Raw genomic sequence first — 9,595 nt, forward strand, 5'->3', positions numbered from 1 at the left:
GACAACCTATGCTTTTACCCTGCTTAACTCATAAAAATAAGTTATACAATTTTCTACTTTTTGTTTAAGTCATACAAGGTTCAACTAATTTAATGTAATTTAGGTTGAAATTATTTTTTATTTTTAAGTACAATCAGCTTGTACAGTACCTAATGAAAGTATATGAGATAACTGAATAATGTATTAAATAATATTAAACTGAACTAAAATAAATGTCAGCAGACATCTTGTCTTGTCCTTGGCTTTTTGTGTCCATTTTCCATGTTTTAAGGCTCTCCCCTTGATTCAGTCTTAGAATCCAGATTATATCGAGCTCTCGTCTTTAGAAAAGACTGAAGTGTAAATAAAAAGAAGATCTGAACACCCTTTGAAGGACAGAAAATGAGGTTGTCAGTCACCAAACAATGCAAGACAGCTTGAATAAATCCAATAAAAATTTACTGTCCTTAGTATAAATGTGTCAAAAATATTATAACAGTGTAATAACACACCTGTGTTGTATTGCAGAGACAGAAGACCACACTGAGAATGATGTAGAGTGTTTTGTCATGGGTGATGAGCACAAAGTAACCAATGACCCAGGACAAACCGAGCACCACAGCCAGAGAGAAACTACTCAAAATCTTCTTCTTTAAAGGAGTGGTCCGTGAGCTAAAGAACCAAAAAATAATATAGACAATATTAACTTATTGAACTGCAAATATTATGTTGCCATTAAACATTAAAGCTCTGAGAATTAGACCGCTCCTGTAGTTAGGCCTACATTATCTTCAATAAACTATTATCAATCCGAATCAAATCTTAAAGGACGGTCTTCATAAACTGTGACTTAATTTAAACCCGGAACATTCGTTTATGGGTCAGTTACGTTACGTACCTCTTCAGGTTGGGATTTGCACAGCAGATGGTTTGAGAGAAGTAGACAAGCAGAGTTGTGTTAAAACACAACATGACCGCTAGAGGGAGCAAGAAACCCCACAACATCGGCCGCTTTGGATCAAACGTTCCCGCCTTGTCCAGAGACGCTAACCAACAGCTAAAACAGGACAAAGAGAGAACGAGAAATACTGGGATGTGTAAGTAATGGGTAAGTAAGAGGAAGAGGACCAGAAAGCGGTGAAGCTCCTTGATCACTTGTAATTTTCCACAGCTCATGTTGTCTGGATTTTTATTTTATTTTTTGTCTACTGAAATGTTTTGGAAAGGTTTTTTTTTTTTTTTTTTTTTTTTGCAGCATTTCGTCAGCAGAACAGAACAAAACACATTAAATAACAGTACAACCCACTGAAGAGATGTATATCTATATCTCACAGTCCTTTCATTCCTGTTAAAAATCAAATGGCGCTTTTGTAACAACGTGCGAGACTTCCGGTGTCTCAGCTTACACGTGTTATGCTGCTTGATGTCGCAAACTGTTCGTTATCATATCAATTAAAATGTATTATTGTAATCATAAACACAATTTGTAGCAAAACTGGTTTTACCACTACGTTTTTTATGCACTTTGTTATTCTTTTAGTTAGGCTAAACTATAGCGATAAATGAATCAGAAGTCTCGCACAGTCACAGGAAATAGCTTGGATAAAGCAAAATGATTTTCCACTTACAACTCTTCTTGTCGATAACCTGAAGGGTCCTTAAAGCTGTAGGTGGTGGCCAGCGAAATGCCGACAATAACAGCAGGCAGACCTAAGACATTATAATGGATCAAAGCGATTAAATGTTAGCCTATTATCCGCATGCTCATTTCTACATTTAGAATGGGTTACTCGCTTAAAGTGAATCTTAAATAAAAGTAAAAATTTAATAACAGTTCTTTAGTAAACCTCAAAATGAATATCTACTTTTCATCCTGAAAATTAAAATGATGTGATGCCTAAACTGTTATAGTACACTAGCAAAATAGAATATAGTTTTAATATGCCCATTTATTGGTTACCGGCAATAACATGAAAACATCAGCTAGAATTTTATAATAGGCTAAATATATAACATAATTAATACCATATCTTTGTTTACAGTTATGCAGACAGAATGAAAGTGTCATGTCTTTTAATATCAGTGTGTTTTATTAAATGTACCCCAGCCGGCTGTCATGGCGATGGTGCGGAAACCTCGTGGTGGACCATTGAGAGCGTTTCTGATGAGGAAAAACACGTGAGCCGCATACATGATGTTCCAGGCAAACGTGGCCAGCAGGAAGTACTGCAGCAGAGCTGTGATTGCCGTACAAGGACCCTGATCGACCTTCTGTTGCATATCTGAAGAAGGAATAACGTTCTGCTCGGAAACAGAGGCCTTTGAGCTCTGGACGGGATTGTTGATTCCAAGAATGAACAGCAGGTAATAGGTGGTCATGCACAAACAGATGTTCACTAAGAGCATAGTGGAGCTGGCTCCTCTCAGTTTCCTGTAGAGTTGTAAAGAATTACGTTTATTTGATATGGGGGGGGGGGGGGATTAAGAGGACACTCTTTATATTTTGCCTGTTTCACAAACCAGAACCATGGAAATACCATTAGTTGGCTAGACATGATAGAATGGAAATACACTGGGGAAAAAAAGAGAGTTTTTCCTATCTGTCTTGTTGTCCAGTAAAAAATACTGTCGATGCACCGATATTAAATTCTGGCTGATACTGGTGAGCTGATAGTTATGGTTATGATTAAGGTTCTAATACATGCCTGATATTAAAATCTATACTATTTTGTCCAGATAATTAAAAGGTAAAATACCTAAAAAATCTAAAATGGATTGTTTTAAATGTCACAAGGGAATTAACTGAGAGATATTACATTTAGCAGTCATCTTATTGGTAAAATGTTATTTTCAATAAAATGAGCAAGATTTGTGCTGTAAAAAAATGCATGGATGGGGTGTTGGTTATAGTAATGTTTTGATTTATTTATTTATTTCCGATTTTATTAAGTTTATTTATTTTTGTGCATGTAAGAAAATAAATCTACCTTGTTTTAAGTATGTTTAAATATATTTTTTTACTGAAAAACAAGACAAAATGCCAAAGTACATTTGATTACCATGTGAATATTACAGTATATAGTAGCTTGTTATCAAAGTACAATGGTATTACTATATTCCTCTATTACTATTATTCTTTAAATATATCCAGTGCTTTAGTACATACCTGGTCTTAATTTGATAAACTGTAGTGAGGATCAAACCCACAATAGACAAACTGCATCCAACAATACTGATCCAGTTTAAAGCCTCAGAATAATTATAGTCTGCTCTAAAGCTCTACAAAAAGGAGAGAGAAAACTTAATAGTTAATATAGTTGACCTAGATTCACCAAATTTTCAAGTGTAGGCTACTGTGTATTTTTACTACCACATTACAGGTAAGTTAACATAACAAATTGTGTTAGCTTAGCATCATGCTAACGACATCATATGAGTCTTGTCTGTGTCCTTTACTTGAGGAGCATTGTATACTAGAACGTTTCCACAGGAAGCGATGTTGCACTTTAGTTACTCATCCTATAGGGAGATCACTATAGGTTTTAAAGCAAAGTTTCAAGAGTTTCTTTAACACACGTACTGTATGTTAAACTAACCATTAGAACTGCAAAGTTGGTGGTGTGGTTGCATTTACACTGGACACCACTGGGATCTAGTATTTTGACACAGCCCTCTGTTCTCCAGTCTCTCCGAGCATAGTCCCAAAACACACATGCAAAGTCGCCAAGTGTCAAGCCGGATATATTCTGAAAACATAAGCATATTTAAAAAAATATCAGTGTGTGCACTACCACCAGAAGCTTGGAATAATAAAGAGTTTTTCATGTTTTTGGAAGAAGTCTATTCTCTTTATTTGATGAAAAATACAGTAATATTGTTAAGTATTATTACAATTTAAAAGAAATGTTTTCTATTTTAATATATTTTATAATGCAATTCATCAATAAATTGTGTTGCGTAACTAATTACACATAATTTAATGTTATTTACTATAGTAAGTACATGTAATATGTGTAACAGGGACACAGTAAAATAAAGAAAAGTATTACCAAAACTTTTGAGTGGCAGTGTATTGCGGTTTCCACAAAAATATTAAGCAGCACAAGTGTTTTCATCATTGATAATAATCAGAAATGTTTCTTTAGCAGCAAATCATCATATTCTAATGATTTCTGAAGGGTCACGCGACACTGAAGACTGGAGTAATGATGCTGAAAATTCAGCTTTGATTGCAGGAATAAATTACACTTTAAAATATACAGTATTTAACTAGAAAACTGCCATTTTAAATTGTAATAATATTTCACAATATTACTTTTTTTCTGTATTTTTCATCAAATAAATTCAAGTGAGTAAAAGAGACTTCTTCCCAAACAATGACTGGTAGTGTATTAATAATTTTTCTAATTCCAGTGGAATAATCCATAGTTCATGTTAATTGATTTATTTTCTGGGCAAGTCTAAGCAAAATTAGCAGGATAGTATGCAAACTGGTCATTCCTGATCCTCATAACCCTGACAGGGTTTATTTTGTGATAACGAAAGGCTAACTGTACAGTTATTCCATGTGTAGGTGTTTTATTGACTGGTAACATGAGTGATTCAGAGAAGCTGCTATATGTAATGTAATCATTATGAGTTTACGCTCACTCACCGTGGGCCTAATGGCGAACTCCACGGTATCAAGCAAGCTTTTGTCTGAGAGGCTTGCAGAGATCACCCTTCTCTTTGTATCTAGTTGGCTATTAAACTGTTTTGAGTTGAAAAAACGGTCGTTTTCATAAAGCACCATTCCAATACTTAGATTTTTGTTCCCTACAGGGAAAGAGAAGGAGAGAAATTTATTCAAAACGTTGAGTTTAATTATGCTCCTCAAACCAAGAGCAACAACAACAGAGACATAAACCGTACCCCAATCTTTCAGGGAATTGTTTTGCAGTTTGATAGTTAACATGAGATCAACGGGATGTCCTGAAGGGGATGTCATGTTAGCAGCGTCTCCACCCAGACCTAGTCCTTCAGGAGTAAATTTCTCAGACAGTCCTAGTGAAATGCAGCTTAGTTTAGGAAGTAGAAATGTCTTTTTAATATCAACAAAGATATAACAATTACATGTGAAGCTTTATTTGCTCTTTATGTTTCTGCTCTGACCTGTTTGAGCGTAGAATTGCACTTCCGGGGTCCAATTTGACAACTTGATGTGTTGCACCGCTAGGTTTGGATGCACCAGTGCACTAGAGTTCATGCTACTAACGTTCAAAGCAAAATCCTCCAAAGTCTTAGTGAGTCTACAGATATAATACACATGAAAAAGTTAAACACACATCCATCCTAATGAAAAGTAAATAAATGAAATTATTTTTTTTTCAATGTACATCTTTAGTTTAAAACAAGATTATCTTTTTTTCTACAATCTAAAAATAGATTGAGATTAAATTAAATTTCAAATAAGAAAATATGTTATGTTATTAATGTCTGCAAAAAAAAAAAAAGGTCAACTATGTTACTAACAAAAATGTATTCGATATAGTGAAGTGTGTAAATACCTCTCAAGGGCATCATAAGTGTCTTCAGAGTGTTGTTCTTCATCAGTTTCCATGAGCTGACTGATGGTGGCCATTGCTGACACTGCAACTGTCTATACAATAAAAAACATTTTATATTACATCTATACATAATGATTTTGCTGTAGTCAAACATTGACAGACAAACGTACTAACATGTTTTAAAGTGCCTCTATTATGTTTTTTTTTATATTACCTTTCATGCAATGTGTAATATAGCTGTTTGTGAATGTAAAAGTTATGCAAAATTTCAAAGATCGAAGTGCACGATGAATAAAGTTTTTGTCTCCTAAAAGAAAGAATTGATTTTGAACTGCTGAAACGAGGCATCAGTAAATCCAGTCTCACTTACTGTAGACCAATCACAACAGATTGGACCGTCTGACCAATTAGAGCAGAGCAGACCAATCACAAAAGACTAGACCGTTTGACCAATCAGAGCAGAGTGGACCAATCACAACAGACTGGGCCATCTAACCAATTAGAGGAGATTAGACCAACCGCAACAGACCTGACTGTCTGACCAATCAGATCAGAGTAGACCAATCACAACAGACTGGGCCATCTGACCAATCAGAGCAGAGCAGACCAATCACAACAGACTGGGCCATCTGACCAATCAGAGCAGAGCAGACCAATCACAACAGACTGGACTGTCTGACCAATCAGAGCAGAGCAGACCAGTCACAACAGACTGGGCCATCTGACCAATCAGAGCAGAGCAGACCAATCACCTCAGACTGGGCCGTCTGACCAATCAGAGCAGAGTAGACCAATCACAACAGACTGGACTGTCTGACCAGAGCAGAGCAGAGCAGAGCAGACCAATCACAACAGACTGGGCCATCTGACCAATCAGAGCAGAGCAGACCAATCATAACAGACTGGGCCGTCTGACCAATCAGGGCAGAGGAGACCAATCACAACAGACTGGACCGTCTGACCAATCAGAGCAGAGCAGACCAATCACAACAAACTGGGCCATCTGACCAATCAGAGCAGAGTAGACCGTCTGACCAATCAGAAAGAAGGGGTTTAGAGAGACTGAATCTTTGAATGACCGTTTACGGACTCTGAGAAAAGTGGTGAAGTGCAATTTTGAGAACATCAAAGTGATTTTCAACTTTGATGCTTGTAAACCTATTGTAGGAGACCTCCAAAACAATATTAGGACCCTTTAAAATAGCATAAGAGAGGAACTTTAATGTTTCTTCATCTGCTGAAAGTCATCTAGGATTCTTGCCTCATTTAACACTGTGGAGGACAGCAAGCTATGGGCAATCGTAGCAGCAGAGGTGATGTTCTGGGACGTCAGCTGCTCAGGCTTGGATGTTAACATCTGGACACTTGAGGCAACATGCATATTCTCTTCCAGAGTTACCTAAATCAAAACCACTGTGTCAATCTGGTGTCTAATCAAAAGCACATTAAAATGGCAGAGTTCAAACTACTGACTATCATGACTACAGTAAAGCAGAGGCAGTTCATTTACAGTGTCCATGTTACATGTAGTTACTGTAGTAATGACTATAAATTATGCATAATTACACACAACTAACCCTATAGTAAGTACACAAAGCCAATTATTATTACTTGGTACTTCATGTATAATTACCTTAAAATAAAGTGTGACAGAATATTTTTTTACATTTCACTTCATGGACTATGTTTGTTTGCCAGCAGTAATGAAACTGTTAGTTAAACCATTAAACTGCCATTAAATATTAATATATTAATTATATAATAATTGTATTTTATACAAACAAATAAATAGAATAGAGGGCAATTTTGACCTGAAAAAGTGTCAACTTTTGTCATTCAAAATGATTGTGAATTTGTTCAAACTTTTTAAAGATGTAAATACAGACGTTGACTTTGCTTTCGAACAGCTCCAGGGTCAAGTCACAGTTCAGAAGTTTAAGTTCACCAAATGCGTGGAAGAGTGTGAAGTTCAAACACTGAGCCGAAGCCATAGGAATACCAGCTAAAGGACACATATAAGACATACAACACAGGTTAAACAGGTTAACTTAAGAACACAAACAAAAAATTACATACCTAAACTATTTTTTCAAATTAAGTTAAATCACTGTACAGATGTTATACGATTTCTATTGCAAAAAGAAGACATTTCTAATAATGTGTAGTTTGTCACCATTATATTATAATTAGTGATTTAAGCCCCCCCACCCCCCACCCACACACACACACACACATATGCTTAGCATATTCAACCATTTATTAGTTTGGGGGAAGATTTTTATTGTTTTTCAAAAAGAATTCTCTAATGCTCACAAAAGATGGATTTATTTGACTGAAAATACAGAAAAAACAGTAATATTGTGAAATATTATAATAATTTTAAATGTGTTTTCTATTGTAAAATGTAATTTATTCCTGTGATGCAGTTACTCCAGTCTTAAGTGTCACATGATCCTTCAGAAATCATTCTACTATGTTGAGTTGATGCTCAAGAAACATTTATTATTATTATTATTATAAATTTTGAAAAGTAAATTTTTTTATTTTTTTTTGGACATCATGATACTTTTTTCAGGATTCTTTGATGGATAGAATGTTAGAAGAACAGCCTTTTACTTGAAAGTGAAATATTTTGTAACATTATAAATGTATTACTACTTCTTTACATATTGGGGTTTCTTATGTATTATACACCATGCTTATTTATTTACTTTATAATATAACATACCACTGGTTGTTCCTGGAGGGCATAGCTGTGTTGAATAATTAATCTGGCCGATCACAGTGAGTGGAAAGCTCAAACCGTTGAGTGTTTCCTCTGGACATGTAGTAGTACCTGCAACAAAATCATTTTGGGTACTGTTATATCAACGTCATCCTGGACCAAAACTTGAAATGGGGTGCATCTCAATCAGCTCCCTAGTTCATTAGTCAGGACACTGATCAGGGAGTCGGTCATTATAAGGGCTGTCTCAGTCGCGACATGCAAAATCCTTCCAGTTCGCTCCCTAACAAAGCCCACAATGTATACCGCAAAAACCAGGGAGCATTGATGCTCACTATGCTCCCTTACCAGAAATTACGTCACATTCCTGAAGCACGAAACATAAAACGCAAGAGCCAAATCGCTCAATTTACTGATTTATAAGATTTGAAAAGACAAACCGTTTTTTATTATATGTCAGCATAAACACACATTAATAGACAGGTAGTGAACACATGTAGTTAACTTTTATAATTAATATTCGGCTGAAATGTTGTAAGGATATGTAACTGAACAATGTGTTTACTTAGCATAACAAATAATATTATAAAGATATCGGTCCTGCCTGTTGTTGATTAATACCAGCAGTAACGTTCTACAATATTGTACGTTGACGTTGCACGTAGTCACGTCGCCGGACTTTGAGTAATCATTGTCCCATTGTGTAGTGACTAGGGTCCTTACCAGTGCCCAGATTTCTGTACACGATATACTGATTCACAACTCGGGAGCTGATTGAGAAGCACCCATGGTCTTACAGGCCTGGTTTTCCCAGGCAGGGATGTCAAACTCAGTTCCTGGAGGGTTCCTATACAGTTTAGCTCCAACCTTAATCTCAAGGACTTCGAGATTACTGGAAACTTCCAGGCAGGTGTTTTGGAGCTGGTCGGAGCTACACTCTGCAGGCCAGTGACCCTCCAGGAGCTGAGTTTGACGTGGTTTCAGAGAACACCTCTGCAATGCGTACCTGTAAGTTTAGGAGTGGTTAAAAGCAGGTTAGGGATGATGATTGATGTAGTGGTAGTAGACATGGTAGTAGTGGTTGTAGGAGTGGTAGTAGAGGTAGTAGGAGTGGTAGTAGATGTAGTAGGAGTGGTAGTACTGCTAGTAGGAGTGGTAGTAGGAGTGGTAGTACTGGTAGTAGGAGTGGTAGTAGATGTAGTAGTAGTGGTAGTAGAGGTAGTAGGAGTGGCAGTACTGGTAGTAGATGTAGTAGGAGTGGTAGTAGTGGTAGTGGGAGTGGTAGTAGGATTGGTAGTAGTGGTAGTAGGAGTGGTAGTAGAGGTAGTAGGAGTGGTTGTAGTGG

General features: G+C 36.4%; 1 protein-coding gene across 1 annotated transcript; it reads right to left on the minus strand.

Moving 5' to 3' along the window:
* Positions 1–259: 259 nt before the first annotated feature.
* LOC308702210 (adhesion G-protein coupled receptor G7-like) lies at positions 260–2,358 on the minus strand (the record flags this gene model as incomplete). Its single annotated transcript, XM_081384875.1, has 5 exons — positions 260–365; positions 492–651; positions 878–1,036; positions 1,608–1,689; positions 2,082–2,358. 5 exons carry the CDS (start codon positions 2,356–2,358, stop codon positions 267–269), a joined length of 777 nt encoding a protein of 258 aa, XP_081241001.1. The 3' UTR covers positions 260–266.
* Positions 2,359–9,595: the final 7,237 nt, after the last annotated feature.

This window comes from Scardinius erythrophthalmus (genome assembly GCF_964197995.2).
Source record: "Scardinius erythrophthalmus genome assembly, chromosome: 14".
Classification (NCBI taxonomy): domain Eukaryota; kingdom Metazoa; phylum Chordata; class Actinopteri; order Cypriniformes; family Leuciscidae; genus Scardinius; species Scardinius erythrophthalmus.